Genomic DNA, 18392 nt, shown 5'->3' on the forward strand with positions numbered 1-18392 from the left:
CTGCAAATGTATGACAAAGTGGTGTTAGAATATATCTTTTTTCTCAAGAAATACTAGCCTACTGTTTCGAACCCACCTCAAAAGGACATCTACTTTTGGAATTACGTGTATCATTATCAAGAAAAGAATATAGCGTTCTTTCAGATGTTCCAGACTTGTTTTCGTTTAGTGAGAAATCGTAACTTTGTGGCTCATTTGTCGACAAAAACGTTTGAAATGGTAAGAACATATTAAATGGGTGCTTAAATATTTTTTAGCACGCCGTCTGTTAATAAATGCTTGCAGTATTTTGTCAAGACCGACTACCCAGATACTATGTTCGCACAGTAGTTTAAAAATGTGTAATTTTGTTACAAATATATTGTACTTATACGACTTGTTTTCTGCTTTTAAGGTGGATTGATATCTTTTTCATCTTGTATTTAGATGTAGGTCGCATATCATGAGATATTTTTTCCCGCTTAATGCAAATAATATAAGCCTAAAATGAAAATTTGCATTTCTAGGAACGACGGTGACTTTAGTATTCCAATTTGCATCGAAGTCTCAGCGACAAAACAACGCCGGGCGAATGACGACAACACGGTCAGTGCCTTATATTTTTCAGCGGCCATCGCTCCAACAAACCTGCTCGACCGGCCTGACAATTATTTCTACTCGTATTACGGACGTAGCAAGCGCAGACACGAGACTTATGGCCACAATCGTAGTGACTTTTACACATTTAAAATCATCTAACTTTTTCGGATCGCCCCAGGACATACTGACGTACATCGGGCCGAATTCGCTCGTAGCACGCTGACATAAGACTTTATCGACATGTACCAGACGTAAATTTAAGTAACTATGATGCATAGCCCGAATTTTGCTGTTGCTTGCGTATTAATTTTGTGTAGTTTCAAGCTGTCCAGCGGCCAGACAGTCCCAGCTACGTTTGAGATCAAAAACGAATGGCCAGGCGAATTTAGAGCCGAAATCACGTTTCCTTTGACACAGAAATACAGTTATGGATGGATGCTTTACGTAACCTTCGATATACCAGTCGATAAATACGTGGTAAGTGTACAAATTCATAAAAGAATAATGTATGTGTAATAGAGACTTACTTGCTTGGTTGTTAATGACAGATTGATGAGACTAGAAAAATCGGAGTTTATCCAGACAAAACGAAGTACGTATTCCTGTATCACACATACAACAAGTTACTGGATCCTCCAGCTTCTAGAAAACGAAGTTTTCAAAGTCGAGGCAGTAAGTGTTGTGTTTGTAAAGAACAGTTGTCATGTGAAATCAAGTCAGTGTTTTGTGGGGGTCGGCCGTTAGTTTTGTTGCGCATGGACCGTCGCGACTGTAGTGAGGCCAGTGTGTTCCCACTGTCCAGTGTGTTCCCGTTCTGACTCCAGTGCGTAGAGTCGGAGAGTAGAGTAGAGTTCACTCCAGTGCGTAGAGTGTGAAGTGTAGACTCCAACGCACAGAGTGTCTAGAGCAGTGGTTCTCAACCTTTTTTCTTTCGTGGCCCACTTTTATTGCACAAAAATTCTGTGGCCCAGTAAATTCTTATGATAGAAAGAAAACAACTATAAAATAGGTTCAGAACAAAACAAAAAACTGCAGAACATATCACAAATTAATTTACATTCCTTCTCAATTCCTCCCTAACCATTATTCTTGGAAAATTGAGTGTAGTGACACAAAATGCGCAAAAACATGAAATTTAGGACACACAAAAATACGCTATACGTTTGAATGACTTTGGGTAATTTTATAAGTTCATAATGTTACATCTAATGCTTTTGCATGACAACCACTACAGTTTCTTAAAGCTGGGCCTTCCGTCTTTGAGAATCAAACGACAGTTCTAACTGCAACTTGCAACGCTAAAATCCATCTAAATTATTCTTCATTTATGCTACATATAAATTACGATTTACAATTCATGCGATAAGCATTGTTTACAATTTCTGCTGTAATCCTACTTTATTGCGAAATAAAGTTACTTTTTAACTGCTCGTTATCAAGAATCAGGCGCTATTCTTCGAGTGTTAGGAAAATGCAGGCCGTGTTGTCCGGTTATTTGTATTCAGCTACAAAGTTGCAGACAAATAGTTAAACAGGATAGGCACTGATACACGCTTTGTATGCAGGAACTCCAAAACTTCCGAAGGCAGAAGTGTTAATGATCCCACTTGCATACGAAGGTGAAAATGTACGAGTCGCTCTTAACCGGGCTATAAACGGTGTCACGGAGCCACCCAGGCCCAGGTAAGTGTTAAATGCGGTAGACTGGCAAAACATGCAAATAGTTGTATTCTTTAATACACAATCGGCTTTGTTTCAGCTCGACTACGACCGTCGCCACAACCGAAGCAACACCTCTTGTTACCACAACGACGGCAAGACGCGGACCATGGTGGGATCTTCTTACAACTACATCTGCACCCATTACAGTTGCAAGAACAACGAGAAAAGCAAGGTAAAAACTTTTTACATGTTTGTACTATTTGGTTGCTGAGTAGTAGCATATTCACAGGAAAAAAATGAAACAATGAAACATACCTTCCTTAAAATGATCTGTTATAAATCCGAATGTAGCCATAACTAAAATTGGTTAATATATTAAATATTAGTTTTGCAAAAGGGGCGTAATGGTGAAGTAACTTTAATTATGTCGTCCCGTTTCTTTGAATCTGTTTTGAGTTCTGCAAGCCTTCGTAGCTTCAAATTTTATCATGTGACAAGGACATAAAAAGTGCCAAAACGTCATATTGACTCAAATTTATTGGCTTGTTTGTTTTTTGTTAAACTTTGTGTTAGTAAGAGACCCCTAGCGACCGGTTAAGACGTACAGATGTAAAACAAAACTTACAATATTATTACCCAGCACAACACAATCTACAACGGTGGAACCACCCAACTTAGAAGAGATGAATTTGCGCTATAATCTGCGTGACGTCATCACCAAGTCATTGTTGTTTTTTGAATCACAACGATCCGGTTTTCTTCCACCGAACAACAGGATTCCGTGGAGATCGCACTCGGCCTTGAGAGACGGATTCGATGTCGGTCAGGACTTAAGTGGAGGATATTATATAGGTGAGCAAAAAGATACTTTTTATCAGGAGTTTAATGAAAGCATGTTCAAATAAATCAGAAATTTCTCTATAATTTAGTTTTAGTTGAACAATACTTGTCTACGATTTGCATAAACATTATTTATGACAAACCAAACTTGTATCAGATGGAGGTTATGTGAAATACGGCTTTCCAATGGCCTTTTCCACTACCATGATGGCCTGGGGATTGCTAGAGTTTCGAAATGCTTACCTTGCATCATACCAAATCCCGCATGCTATGAATGCTCTTAAGTGGGCAACGGATTATTTTATCAAGTGTCATGTTTCCAAATTTGAATTCTACGGCCAGGTATGTATAAAGTTGTTTACCATACAAATATCCATGTTTTAGAGTGATAACTACAAATTAATTCAATTGCTCATGCAAATTCGCACTGACATACTGATGCTTAATGTCAGCCATCTTTTTGTGTATTTAAATTGCTCAAGGTGACATGAAGGATAGTGCTTCAGATAGTTAGATTAAACTTGAACGTATGTATAGTGTGTAAAGTCCAACATTTGCAATTTATAAACAATCTGAAAACCTGCTAATGCCATGCTGATTTAGGACTTATACGATGCAAACTTGTTGAACGCTTATTTATTAATTTAGATCTCAACACCAAAAATAGATGGTGAATATTGGGGAAGGGCAGAGGATATCAAGAAAGCCCGACCTTCGTTCAAAATTACAAGATTTCACCCAGGATCTGATCTGGCAGCTGAAACGGCAGCCGCTCTTGCAGCAACTGCTATGGTGTTTAAAAGCTCGAACATTACTTACCACCGGTAAGTACCACCGGGTCTAATTGCTACAACTATTTTTGAGATGTTAATGCAGCAGGGTAACACTTTTCTGTCATGTTTTAGGTTGTTGATCAAGCACGCGAAAGAACTTTTCCAATTCGCAGACAAATACAGAGGCAGTTATCATGAATCAATAACAGAGGCAACGCAATCATTCAAGTAAGTTTGGCTCCCAGTGTGTTTTCGAAATACACCTGCAAACTGCGTTCAATGGCGCTAATGACTTTGGAGTATGATTTTTTGTGATCATGTTCCAAATTAATCCAACCATTTTTTCCGATTGTTTAGCGATTTTTTCAATCACCCAAAAAATTACTTGTATCTTTATAGTACTACGGAGTTCAAAACTCAAGTAATCGTTTCGCGTCCAAAGTTAAACAGCTGACTTTTATCACATTCTAAAACCTAACCTGGATTTATAGACAACTAAACAGTAAACTATTTTCAATTTGCTTGACATTAAACGTTTTTGTTGGACGTAAGGTTTACCTAAGTTTTTCTCTGTTACAGGTCTTGGAGTGGATTTTGGGATGAATTAGGTTGGGGCGCACTCTGGCTGTACAAAGCAACTGGCGAAGATGTTTACCTGAACATTGCAAAAAATCGACTGGACAAAAATCCGAACAAGGACGCAATAACCACGTTCAATTGGGATGATAAGCGAATTGGAGCCCTTGTTCTGTTGGCAGAATTAACCGACGAGTAAGAATTAACTTTTCCTATGTTAAAACACATAAAATTTAACTTGCCCACTACAAATTTGTTGGACTTCCAAATAGCAGCTTGGAAAAAGAAGTCCAGTTTGTCTGTACAGAATTGTATCTTTATGAAAGCGTTATAGGGAACAATGTTTTATTTTAGAAACTGCTGAGAACACGAAAATAAAAACTGACTCGTCAAGTCACATATTTTCTCGCTTTGTCAGACATATTGTTGCAAACAAATGATTATAATGTATCTAATATCCCGTTTCCATGGCCGTTGGTCCGATCGGACTTGTAAAAGTCCCATCGGACCTCCTCGCGAGGAGGTCCGCGAAAACGCTGAAAAAATTGCTGAGTCATTCCTTATGGCGTCCGATCGGACTGAAATAGCGGAAAAGTCCGATCGGACCAGCGGCCATGGAAACGGGATAAAAGTCACAAACCAAGTCCATCAGCTGTCAAACTTAATCTCCGTGTGTGACACTATAAGTCGGGTCTTTTCAACAGTAAATTCCAGCAGAAATTGACAAGCAAAAATACTTTTACCATCCTCAATTAATATTGCCCTTTTTCAGAAATAAGTACAAATACCAGGTATCGGACTTCTGTGATGCCAAGTTACCTGCGGCTGGAGGGGAATACACACCAAACGGCTTGCTCTATATAAGTGAATGGGGTCCCAACCGACACGCTGCCAACATAGGAGTTATTTGTCTCATGGTGGCAAAACTGGGATTGCGTTCAGCTCCGTTTCGACGTCTGGCTCATAGCCAACTGTCGTATATTTTAGGTGAGCTAATGATAATTGTGTTACAAAAAATATAGCGTTTCTACCAGTTGCAAACCTTTAATGCTTAATTCTCCTGTTTTATTATACTTTACGGCTGAATAAATGGTTACATTGATAAGTCATTGCAGTGATAAAATAGCGCAACTTGCAATTAAGTCAGTAACTTGATGACAGAGAACAATTGTGGTGTCAGAATTACAATCTTGCAACAATACTAAGTTTTTGACAAACGCGAAACGGAACTGAAAAACAAAGTCAGTTACTCTTTTGCACTACAGGTGGTTTTGTACCTTGCAATTTGACTGGCTGTAGGCTGCCTTTGCAAAAAACTTATCTTTTCACAATGATTCTTAAATGACACAATCGATTGCTTCCCTCAGGCGATGGAGGTCGAAGTTTTGTAGTCGGTTTCGGTGAAAATTCCCCTCAACATCCACACCACCGTGGAAGTTCATGTCCTGATCAACCTGCTCCGTGTACATTTGCTGATAAGGAAGTTGATCGAGTAAATCCACAACCACTTGTTGGTGCAATGGTCGGTGGACCTGATAAGTAAGTTTTATTTAATTGTTATGGGCAGGGACTTGGCCGATTGGCTTGGGGCGACTGACCCACATACCGACATAAAAAAAACTGATCTGGAGTGTCAGGGGTTCGAACCCCGAGAAAAAAATTAATTGTTATCGGTTGCAACTTATGACAGTGTTGGATAGGCGTGATGCTATTAACGGTCCGTTGGCTGTGTTTGTATTTTGTTTTGATTTGATTCGATTGGATGTCGTTATGTTTTCCAAAAATATGTAAACCTATCACATGCTAAAATACTGATTCAATTGTAATTTTATTTCCTTTTGTTTTCCATTTTAGATGAGAGTAAATGTTTTATATACTTTCATTAAGCTTGTATGCTGTTGAATATGTACGATTAGCATTAAGTTTGCCAACGTTTGTAATTTTCCCAATGTTTTGGTTTAGGTTTGACAATTATGTCGACTCTCGGGATGACTACCAGCAAAATGGCGTCGCTATAGATTACAATGCAGGTCTGCAAACACTTGCGGCTGGAATCTTAGAACTTCAGGTAGTTTAATATTTAAATGGATACACCAGGTTACAGTTAACTTACAATGTCTGTAATCGTGTTTGTGTGAATAATTTTACAAGACGGAACAATACAGAAAAACTAAAACAGTCACAGATAATGTGAACTTATGTCAGAATAACATACCTTCTCGCATTGTTTCGTCGAACCAGCAACATCAGCTTGTAAGCATAGGTAACCTGACTGAAAGCACTGTTGTTATTGTATTGCTGCTGAAAAAATGGATATGATGTTTCTTTAAAAGTCTTGTGTACATCAGGTTACTGGACAGACGTTTTCGGAACCCAACCCAGAGGAGTTGCAATCGCAAATTTTGCAAAACTTTGCCGTGAAACATGATTACAATGAAGTTCTTCACAAATCTTTGCTCTTCTACGAGGCGCAACGAGCTGGAGAACTGCCACCGGATAACCGAATTCCATGGAGAAAGTCTGCTTTCGTAAATGACAAAGGAATAGATGGAGAAGACCTAAGGTAAAGACGTTTTTCGGTAAATGATAAAAAACGAGTAAACCAACGGGCGAAGACTCCACAGAAATAAAAAAATCAGCGTGTTAGGAGAAGTGTTGCAACATTCACTTTTTGACAAAAAGTTTGATCTAATACCATCGTGTTTTAGTGCAATCATATAAGTTTGTGTCATTTTTTTTCTTAACGGCATAATCCTCGTTATATAAACCTCGTTATAAAAAAAAATTACAGAAAACATTTTTCTTTTTTTGTTGTTGGAGAGATTATATTTAAATATACAATAAACATGCAGTTTAATCTAGTGCCTATTTCACAAAATCTTAATTTTTATTTTCCAGCGGAGGATATTTTGATGCGGGCGACTACATGAAATTTAACTTTCCCATGGCGTACACTACAACAATCCTTGCGTGGGGAATCCTGCAATACGGCAAGGCCTATGAAGATGCTGGGGAAATGGAAAACGCCAGAAAAGCTGTAAAGTGGGCCACAGACTACTTCATCAAATGTCATGTAGCTCCGTACGAGTTTTACGGACAGGTTGGTTACACAAATCTTAAATATCAAAATACTTTAAAATGACGAGACAAAAACAATTGTCTTTGAAAACAGTATAACTAGTTCAAAATGCATTGAAGTATGTCTGAAACAAGTTGTGAATACTGACATACACCAACGTTTAATGTAAATCATTTACACATAACGTTGCTGTTAATCAAGGTTGGCAATGGGGAGTTAGACCACAACAAGTGGACGACGCCGGACAAAATGGAATCCGTCAAGCGTCCAGCATATAAACTAACTTCAAGATCACCTGGCAGTGACCTGGTTGGCGAAGCTGCTGCTGCGATGGCCGCTGCTTCTCTTGTTTTTCGTTCAGTGGATAGCAATTATTCGTCTACTCTGCTGACCCATGCACGACAGCTGCACGATTTTGCTGTGAAATACACTGAGCGCTATCACAGGTATTTTGCTAGTTTATTAGTAACTATTGTAAAACATTGTTCACAGACGTGCTAATTCCACTCGATAGACTATTGTAGCATACGAGAAACTAGTGTTATATATTGTCGACAAAAAAAGCTAGTTTAACTTGCGGACTGAAGGTCCTAACCGTCAGCATTTTTTCCACAAACTGCATTTAACATGTTTGTGCCAAGATGTTTATCAGACAATCTTTTTTAGCTAAATTTACAGTTTTTAAACTAAGATATTCAACAACGGCGTTGCTAAAGACCAACATTAGCCAATTGGCACCAAAGAAACAATATCTAAAAATGTTTGCTAAACGACATGCCTGAACTTAGATCCATTCGCGATGCAGCACAGTATTATCAGTCGCGTTCGGGATTTGAAGATGAGCTTGCTTGGGCTTCAACTTGGCTTTACTTGGCAACAAACGAAAGGTCTTATCTGTCAACTGCACAGGTAAATGATTGTGAAAAACAACTTTAAATTTGTCGGAAATAGTACAGACTTCTGTTTTTGATAACCAACTTTCTGTCAAAACTAATGGACCACAAAAATGAATGTGCCAATATAGATGACCTATGTAGCATTTAACGTAGACAATGTTTCCTTATTCATGAAATTTCCTTGTAATTAAAGCGAACAACTGCGACGATTCAGGGTAATTAATGTATTATGACTGCAGGAAATTATTTGTTTTTCGGACACTAAAAAGCGAAATGCATATGTCGTGTCCCAATTAGATGTATCTATTTTTTTACAGACTCAGTACCGTCAGATTCCCACCCCTCATTCCATTGCAGAAGGCTTTAATTGGGATCAAAAAACTCCTGGAGTGCAATTGCTTCTTGCACAAATCACAAAGAGTCCAATGTACATAAAAGCTCTAAGACGATTTTGCAATGGATTACAGCCTGATCAGAACATTGTTCGGTAAGTTTTTTTGTGAAAACGTTTTGTTTGGGTAGGTCTTTGACAACCGTCTAACTAAATTTTAACCCATTTATGGACCGTGTCAGAAGAATTGTAATAAGTTATGACATTAAAAACTAATCTTTTTAAGTTAAGCCGAAAAACTTTTATGATGACAAGAAAATATCGCTCAGCCTACAAGCCTGAAAGGTACATAAAAAAAGAAGAAAAATAAACTTGAAAATACAAAATAAATTTGACAGTTTACATTTGGTTGAAGCGTGAAGATTTAATATCAAAATAACATAAAAAACTTTCTCTTATATTACAATATACATAACCTATCAGTGGCGTAGCCAGGGAGGGCCCAAAAGGGCCATGGCCCCTCCCAAATTTTCAAAGTTGTACATTGATAAACTTTAATTTAGTGTAGTTTCGTCCCTCAACTATATCAAAGAAATATAAATTACCAAAATGACTTTTGTCACCAAGTTGTAAGCCGAAATCCATGCTTTTTTGATTTATGCAGACATGAAATAAATTAACAAAGCGTTTGACTGTCCCGTCGAACCACAGTTTGGCAAGTCACGTGTCTGGTAAAAGCACGCCGAGCGTTAGCAAAAAGTTGTATTAGACAACAAATTATTTGGCCCCTCCCAAAATTTTTGGCTGCCTACGCCACTGTAACCTATATGTGTTTCCTAAACTTTGTTAAACAAATACAAATAACTTTGGGGAACTTGATGAGATAACGGTGTGAGCCACAAATCAATCCCCGCGTATTTTCTTATTTCCTGTCAAAAAGCAAGAAACAACAAATATAACTACCAGCTCGATCAGACCCGGTTATTTTGCAGTTACACGCCCCGCGGGTTAATATTTATTAACAAATGGGGTCCACTACGCCACGCAGCGGGTGTGTCGTATATCTGCATGGGAGCAGCGAACCTGGGTATCGAGCCCGAAACTTACCGGGATTTTGCAAAAAGACAAATTCACTACATGCTGGGAGACAGCGGACTTGGAAGTTACGTGGTCGGGTATGGACCCAATCCACCAACGAGGCCTCATCACAGGTACGATATAAACTGATTATCCAACTTCGAGAAAGTTATACCAATTAATGCAACAGGATAATAGCAAGAGAGCTTGTATACTCATTGAATACGTTTTCATTACAAACGTTGATGTTGGCATCATCGAAAAGCGAATTTCTGTGCAGAGTGATAATTATAACAGCTTCTATTGTGCAAAGATAAAAAAATCGTTTGGAAACGCAAGGGTTCAATAAACAACAATGAAAACACTGACATTAAAGTCGCATGCTGAAAATTTTGACTGGTTCATTTAGCTGTACCACATTCGTGCTAAAGAACATTTCCACAAAAACGATTGACTGGGCATCAACCATTATGAATTGTTCCAGGTATTTCTGAACTACATTCTGTATTTGTTCATTCAGAGCAAGTTCATGCCCAGACGATGTCGTTTGTGGATACGAACATTTTTCAAGTGAACTCAGGAATCCCCATGTGTTGTATGGAGCATTGGTCGGAGGGCCTGATATCAACGACCAGTACACTGATGATCGAAAGTCTTTTGAGTAATACATTATTAGCACGTTTGTCTTATGTCTAAGATTTATCCTTATTTTAATGTTATCTCGGGGTCTGTGGTTTTCAACCTCTTTCATTGTCGACACCGCCTATATTTAAACAGTTAACAAAGCTCTTATTCTACTACACCAACGATGCGGCATCGATGGCAACCCTGTCTATATGCAGGGTATCTATAGGCTACTAATGCTCAGTGCCGGATTAACCATTAGGCAAAGTAAGCACGTGCCTACAGGCCAGTCAAAAATCCAGACCACTTTGCAACAACGATCTTTGTGACAATGATTTGGCAACACTGATAATTCTATTTTTTTAGTTGGCAACCCTGATCTTCGGGCCACTTATAAAATGTGCCTACAGGCCAGCAGACCCTTAATCCAGCACTGCTATTGCTTACCAATTACAAAAGTGTTAAGACTGATTAGGTATATTTATAAATGCCTAATGTTATTTTAGTTGTCTTGTGATGTTTCTATAATCAAAATGTATGGTTTTAGGCACAATGAGGTGGCGTTAGATTACAACGCCTGCTTCCAGTCTGCCATCGCCGGTTTAAAGTATCTTGAGTTATATCCACCATTGACCACGACCCCTGAACCGAACACTGCCACCACCACAACTACAGTTCAAACCACCACTCCTGTACCCGGGGAAGCTCCAATCAATCCAGAAGATCTCGAAGAATTCTTTGAAAATAACAACAATATTGACTGGGGAAATTACGGCCCGGGTGGCGAAGTTGTTGCAAATACAACTGTCATGGCTGTCAGCAACGGCACAGCGTTCATAAATCAAACTCTACCCAATAATGGAGAAACAAATATGACAGCTTTTGCGACAACAACTGTTGGAGTAACGGCATCTTCTGCTGCGTTTCAAACAACAACACAGCCATTGGATACGACTTACATTACTTCAGCAACTACAGATTTAACCACTTTGAATCCGACCAGTGTTTCGCCTAGCACTTCTCAGCCAGTTAAAACCAGTAGCATTATAACCAGAACAACGACTTCGGTTACCCCTGTAATCGTCGTGTTGCAAAAGACGACCACAGAAGCACCGAAGGATTTGGTTTTCAAAGGTGAATGCACGTGTCATTATTTGTTGTCGTGTGATAGATCATGTTTTACGTATTCGCATTTGAAGCAAATTTTGACAAATGCCATTTGTACAGGTGGAATTTGTGATCCAATGCAAGTTTTTGACTTCTGTGCCATCGAGCGAAGAAAATTCCTCACGCATCCCGCCCGACAAAAATACGAATGCCGGTACACTGCTTTCGAGGTGCGTTAAAGTCTTCGTGCGAGCTTGTAATTACATAACAGGCTTTGGTGTTTGAATAATTGATGTTTTAAATTGTATTTGCTACAGGAGTGCGCAGACAAACAGGGTGCCACCTGCGATGACTTGTGGAGTTTTTATAACTTTTGGAACAACGACGCTTCATACGATCGCTACTTTACTGAACTGGAGTTAAAATGCAAGGAAAAGGAGGAACGTAAGGAATTCAGAGCTCTAGCTAACTGGAAATTACTTTTTAAACTAGTAATCCGATTTTCTATTGTGTAGTGTACAAACAGAAGTGCTTTGTCCGAGGAATTCAAAATACATTCAATGAATGCAACGATAAAGTGCAATCTATTCCCATTCATCCTAAGGAGTCCAATGTGATTTGTCGGTACGTGTTTTCCTGGTATCTTTCTAAATTTAACTTCCCAAAATTGTAAGTCGTAATTATTTTGCAGGTGGCACGCGTTTCAAAACTGCACGAATGAACAAGTCGGCCACTGTCTTGTTACCTGGAACACATGGAAATATTGGAATTTCAACAAAGGAAAGCCTCACTTTACACCCGAGGACCGAACATGTTCTAGCGCAGTTATTCGACCGACTTTGTGGCTGATAAATATTATTTTTGTTTTCTATTTTACTCAACTTGTTTGATTTGGATCCAATGCCTGAATTGTTGCAGTCACTGTGCAAAAGTGCCTTTATTATGTAAATGCATATATATCACATTGATACAGCCTTCGGTTTTAGAAGTTATGATGTAAGCTTTTCAGCCAAAACCCACTTGGAAAAAACATTGCTAATCATTTTCATGCGTCGCTAAGCGAGAACAGGAGCACTTTTACACTGCTTTGGCCGCTGGAGTTAGTCTTGTAGTATCGGAAATGCCGATCTGTCGCGTACTTTACGCTAAATTCATGTGGCAAAATATCACTTTCCATTATGGCCAGCAAAACTTGACTTAATGAGTGTGGTCAAATTCGCTTATCGTTACACCAATGCAATAAACTTTTATATGATTTTTATGAAGGAATTTAATTTTAGTCAGCAGTTCGGAAAAAATAGAAAACGGTTTAGTATCAGCAGCAAGATAAATAGTGACCCACCACCACAAAAAAATCCAAAAAATCTAGATGTGTTCATCACTTTTATCAAAAAAGTTGTTTTCCACAATAAAACGAACACATTGCAAAATATCGTTGCGTTCCCGGCGCATCTCTGGTTCCAAAAGCTATAAACAGATCACAAAATTAGACAAACCACTAAAATACTTAGTAGGACAAACCAATCCTGTATACTTGCCTTTCGTAAAAGCGAAGGTCTAGCTAAGCGTGATTTATATGCTGGTCTACTTTGCTGCTTGTTTCTTCCCTTTTTATATTGTCCAGGTTTTTCAGACAATGCAGGTTTAGCCCCATCTTTTGAGCTACTGTTTGGCAAAGGTATACAACGGTTAAGATCATTTAACCTTTAATCACAACTAGCTTAATTATTCTTACTTGAACTTACTTAATATTTTTAACTGCTGTTTCCGTGTCACTTAGTTTAGTGACTTCATTTGGCGTTTTTTCTGAGTCATCAGAATCTTCACTGTCATAATTTGACATCAACATTCCTAAACCACCCAAGCCTTTCCCTATTGAAGGAATTGCCTCTTCTGCAGGAGTTTCACCATCTAATACATCTGTGGAAAAAGGCAGGAAAAGCTATATGATAAACTGAAGTGCCAAAGCCTTTACCTCAAGCTAACACCTTAAGTTTTAAGTTCATTTATGAAAGTTTGTGTTTGTTATGTCATAAAACCATCTGAAATAAAAAATGTCTTTGTTGAAATAAGATTATTAAAACAGTAAAGCAAAAAAGAATTAATGTAATAACTAAAACAAACAGTTAATTTCAACATAATACAGTTATATTTAATTTAAATATGAGTATGTACAGAATGTTCATGTCCTACCATTCTGTAAATCTTGATTAGCAGCAAAGAAATCCATTGGATTGTTTGTGGGCTTCTGTTGCTCATAAACCACATATTTATTGTTTTCAACATTCCTTGAATTTCCTCTTCCTCTACAGATTGAAAGCAAAAATGATTTTTTCACAAATAGATTTGGATTATTTTTATTAAATTTTTTATTAAATTTTTTACCTAAATCTATTTCCCCTGGATCCTCTTCCACCTCTATTTGATCGTTTGCCTCGAAACTTGCTAGTTAAATAAATTGCAAAAAATTAGAACATCTTAAATTGAAAAAGGTGTAAAAAATGTTGCATAAAGCAATTCTGCTATTTAAAATTTTAGCCATTTTTTAAATCAATTCCTGAATAATATAATCCTATTTTAGTTGATAATGTATATTTTTTTACACAACAATTTTTTAGTACCTAAAAGATTGGGGCTGTAAAATTGCACCAGACTTGTGTCTTTCAATTTCTGTGGCTTGTTTCTCTTGAATACGAGCGCTGGTGGGAAATTTTTTTCTTCTTTCCTCTCTCCATTTTTTAATTTCTTCTGGGCTTTCCAAACTTGTCTTAGGTCCATCTGTATGAACAGACAATAAAACTTTTGTAATAGGTTCAAAAGCAAGGTTGTGTTGAGTAATTGTATTGGATTCTTTTGTTTGATTGAAAATATAACAAAAGGTATTCTATAGCATTGCAGCATTTTGTTTCTAATAAGCTAATAAATAAATTTATTTTGCTTGCAAAAAATATGACAAAAATAGTAAAAGTAAAAACACATTTTCGTGTTATGAGATGACTCTTTAAATGTCAAAGAAAATATTTTGAAAGAGTTTCCAATTTATTTTACAAAACAACCTATTCTTAGGTGTGGATTTTTATCTGCACAAAATATATTTCCTCCAAATATCAAGGAGTTTCACCACCATGGTAATAAAACTATACTTACAAGGGCCATGAAAATTGCGACGGTGAATTTCAACAATTTTAAAATGTGCTTCAAATTTACAACCAGTTTCTGAGCACTGCAAATAAAAATAACATGTAAAAACACACAAATACATTTTGTAAAAAAATAAATTTAACTTAAGTTACAATTCAGGGTTTACCAACAAAGTCTATGCAAAACACCTAATGGCACCAGTCTGCAGAACATGGCAGTTCCGCGTGCGCGCATGCACGACCGGTAGGTTCGCATGCGAGACAAATTTCAGCAGATGCAAAAGCAAGTTCAAGAGGTCAATACAGGCCAATTAAACGCCTTTGGTGCAAAATTTGCGCGTGCAAACCCAAAAAATTGGCGTGCAAAAAATTTTGTTTAAAAAAAATTGCGCGTGCCACATTCTGCACTCTGCAGACTGGTAATGGCATATGTTTACACCAAGTATGCAACAAACCTTTATATGTTGTGAAAAGTGCTCTTGCTTTTTCTCTTGTGTTTTAAAACCTCTGTCACATACATCACAAAAGTCAATAAAGTTTTCAGATTTTTGTTTTTTACCACCCCAACCTGCTGAACAGTTCTCAAGCGTACGTTTCTTGTTAAACTTTTGTTTTTGGTAATAGTGTCCATCTCTTGGCAATGCTGATGTATGTACGTTGGTGTAGCTTTTATCTTGACTGGTCTCATACTGCTGTCCACCAAGTGCAAATTGATTAAATGCGCTTGCGTTGTTAGCCAACTCTTGAAATGTAAAGCAGTTTGGATTCATACTTTCCTATTTCAGAATACGCTCATATGATTGATTTATTCATAAACATATAACACCTACAGGTTTATCTGGAAAACAGTGCCGGAAAGTTACTCTGTCAACGCAACCTTACACTTTGTAAAGAATCCTAAGAACTTCGAAAAGAACATGCTCAAAACAACAACACGTGCATATGTCGCATTGACTGTAAACAATACAACCGACAGCGACAAGCGGCACAGTCATAGAAACATAAATAAAAATAGCTCTGGACAAAGTTGAAAAGACGTTTTTCCACTCAAAGGTAAACAAGTGGAAGGATAGTGTAGTCACAACAAAGTTTTTTTTGGGTTCCTTAAGACATGAAATTTTGTATAACTTATGGGAGGGTAAAAAGGATGAGGAACATTGAGTTGAGTTGATTCTACTATACTAGAGAATCAGGAAAAAGCTAATCGCTGTTGCCTAAAATTCGTCTGGTATTCACGAGGTAAATAAACTTAAATCAAATTTACTGCTTTCTTGCTACTTATTGTCGCGACTAGCTATGAGCATGATTTCTGTTGGAAGTGCGGATGACTGAAGACAAACAAATGACGCAAAATATTTCAAGCCCCTCTGTGAAAATACAAAATTCTTCGCACCGCAGTGAAGAGTTCCTCCCTCATACGGCTTTCTCAAAATATACCAATAAAATATGCCTTTACGTTTTGAAAAACAAAACAATCTTAAAACGTTTTCCAGCTGCAGCTGCTTGACAACTTCATTCTTCTTCGGTTTCATTGTTAAAGCATTTACATAAATTCTACATTTCCTTCCGGGCAACAACAAACAAAGACTGTTCGTAACGGTTTTGTTGCTGTCCACAACAGTTTCTAAGTTTTCTAACAAAACCTTTTAGACCAGGGGTGCCCAACCTTTTTTGACTTAAGATCGACTTTTGAGGTAGTCCAACTCTCGAGATCTACCATTCCAATACAAATTAGCAAAGACATAGCGAGTACCAGAACAAAGTAACAATTACTACTGCAACTATTACCTATGTAACGTAACAAAGCGCCAACTTATGAACTTATTAACATGTCGTTGTGATTCACACAGTAAAGTCATCTATGTAAAGCAACTATTTAAAATAATTTTTGCAACCCTCGCGATCGACTTGATATCAGTCCGAGATCGACCAGTCGATCGCGATCGACGGGTTGGGCACCCCTGTTTTAGACCATTTCCAACATTCTAATCGTGAACTTTAAAAAAAATACGAACTAGTGTCAACTTGTAAGTATAGTAAAAGCAGTTTTGTTGCAAGGACCCTGACATTAAAAGAGATTAAAGCATCAAACAAATGTTCATTGATTTTGTTAGTTAATCTGCGTTGAACTGCATGCGGTGTCGTACGTTCGCACCATCTTAACAAGTAACAAAAAGCACAATAAAATGTTAACTGCACCGCAGTCAGAATAAGTTAGTTTTATTTACTTGTTTGGTAGATTGTTGTGCGTAGTTTAGCTAAATTTTACAACAGTTAATGATTTTTAAGCTGCAGACAGTGCACACTGTTTCGACCTATAAGGTCTCATGAGACCTTATAGGTCGAAACAGTGTGCACTGTCTGCAGCTTATCATTTATTGGCTCATATGCTTTTACATTAATGATTTTTTTTCCTGAATCGTTCCCGGTTTCCCTGTACACCATAAAAAGAAAGCAAATTGGACCTGATTTGTTTCCGGTTCTGGTAATAGTACCATATTCTGCTAACACAAACATGTTTTTGTCAATGTGTTTTTGTTTGAAATGTGCAGCATAGCGAATAGGCCGTTACACCATAAGGGTTTCGCAATGTCAAGAACCGTGCCGTTTTTACTACATCGGAAAAGCAGTAAAATCACGTCAACGCCTGTCACCGTTCATTTCCATTATTTGCTCCAGTAATTTCATCGGGTGGTACTATGTCAACAAACGGGCAGCAATTTTTGATGTTTTACCACGTGCAAACAATTAAGCTCGATGAGAAATCAAATTGCTGTTTTGATGAAGCAAAATGTCGTAAAACGCAATCTTGTTCGTTTCTTGAACTTTTAACTCGCTTCCTAACATCCTATTTTTGAACATCAATGGGTTATCGTCAACGACTTACATTAAAAGGGGTTAAACGAAAACGCACCTTGCTCCGCAAACTATAACAAAGGCAATAAAATTTCGTTTAAGAGTTAAGAGTTTCAGAGTAAAATACGGGTTTGCAGTCGCTAGACTCAGATACTAAAGAGTTGAAACTGGGTCAAAGGCGTTGCTGGATACGATGTGACTTGTTAAATAATGCATTATTGGAGTCTGTCGGAGTTGATTGGTTCTCTCTTTCTTTGTGACGTGTGCCATGGGGAAATCGCTCGGATTTAGCTGGTACGGCAGCAGCCACGCGTCTAATCGCGCTGCTGGATGTTGCTTTACAAATGGGGACAATCGTTGGTTTACTTACAGCGATAATTTGTACCGCATTCCCAGTTAGTGTTGATCGAAGAGTGCAGTGTGGAGAATGTAGTTCCAGTATTCAAGTGCTTTTTCAAGAAGCAGGCAGGTAAAAAGCAAACACAAGGTATATCAGATGACTCAAATCAGTTGCTAGTTGGCAAACATTAAACGATCAAGCAAACCGGAACCGGCGGTTTTTGAGCTCAAGGTTTAGAATTACGCGAGAGTTGTTTGCTGCTTTCAGGCCAGGTGGGGAGAAACTCGCATCGCGAAGAACCGCTGCGGGGCTGGAAACGTAGTATTTTCCCCAACGAGCACGCGCACATACTTAGGCGGCGTGGTTACGTCACCCATGTCACGTGTGGCGTGAGGTATGTGACGACACCGTCTTGTGATTCTCCGCGTTTTTTGAATGGCCACTTTTCGCAGCTATTACTGGAAATGATGTAGCGCGCAATTTGGTTTATTGACAAAGTCAAACATGTCAGC

General features: G+C 38.0%; 2 protein-coding genes across 2 annotated transcripts; one reads left to right on the forward strand and one right to left on the reverse strand.

Annotated features, from left to right (window-relative positions):
• The first annotated feature begins 77 nt into the window (after positions 1–77).
• On the forward strand, positions 78–12805 carry LOC145215063 (uncharacterized). Its single transcript, XM_080083707.1, has 25 exons — positions 78–219; positions 507–1056; positions 1128–1251; positions 2145–2262; positions 2339–2473; positions 2882–3093; positions 3239–3423; positions 3730–3905; positions 3987–4082; positions 4434–4625; positions 5203–5417; positions 5798–5969; positions 6393–6498; positions 6779–6993; positions 7329–7530; positions 7711–7955; positions 8298–8418; positions 8723–8892; positions 9729–9947; positions 10334–10474; positions 10985–11571; positions 11665–11774; positions 11862–11988; positions 12060–12168; positions 12236–12805. The coding sequence occupies exons 2-25, from the start codon at positions 847–849 to the stop codon at positions 12432–12434; spliced, it is 4386 nt and encodes a 1461-aa protein (XP_079939833.1). The 5' UTR covers positions 78–219; positions 507–846; the 3' UTR covers positions 12435–12805.
• Positions 12463–15627, reverse strand: LOC145215067 (FMR1-interacting protein NUFIP1-like). Its single transcript, XM_080083712.1, has 8 exons — positions 15140–15627; positions 14692–14767; positions 14166–14322; positions 13930–13989; positions 13738–13850; positions 13290–13464; positions 13083–13209; positions 12463–13011 (listed from the first exon to the last, which is right to left on the reverse strand). The coding sequence occupies exons 1-8, from the start codon at positions 15452–15454 to the stop codon at positions 12910–12912; spliced, it is 1125 nt and encodes a 374-aa protein (XP_079939838.1). The 5' UTR covers positions 15455–15627; the 3' UTR covers positions 12463–12909.
• Between the last annotated feature and the right edge of the window lie 2765 nt (positions 15628–18392).

This window comes from Phallusia mammillata, chromosome 2, assembly GCF_965637545.1.
Source record: "Phallusia mammillata chromosome 2, kaPhaMamm4.hap1.1, whole genome shotgun sequence".
NCBI classification, from domain to species: Eukaryota; Metazoa; Chordata; class Ascidiacea; order Phlebobranchia; family Ascidiidae; genus Phallusia; species Phallusia mammillata.

Coding starts and splice junctions, on each gene's coding strand:
- LOC145215067 (XM_080083712.1), bottom strand. CDS start 15,454: ATGAATCCAAACTGCTTTACATTTCAAGAGTTGGCTAACAACGCAAGC. Junction 13,851..13,929: donor TCCAGGGGAAATAGATTTAG/GTAAAAAATTTA, acceptor TTCAATCTGTAG/AGGAAGAGGAAATTCAAGGA. Junction 13,012..13,082: donor GACCTTCGCTTTTACGAAAG/GCAAGTATACAG, acceptor ATCTGTTTATAG/CTTTTGGAACCAGAGATGCG.
- LOC145215063 (XM_080083707.1), top strand. CDS start 847: ATGATGCATAGCCCGAATTTTGCTGTTGCTTGCGTATTAATTTTGTGT. Junction 3,094..3,238: donor AAGTGGAGGATATTATATAG/GTGAGCAAAAAG, acceptor AACTTGTATCAG/ATGGAGGTTATGTGAAATAC. Junction 3,424..3,729: donor AATTTGAATTCTACGGCCAG/GTATGTATAAAG, acceptor TTATTAATTTAG/ATCTCAACACCAAAAATAGA.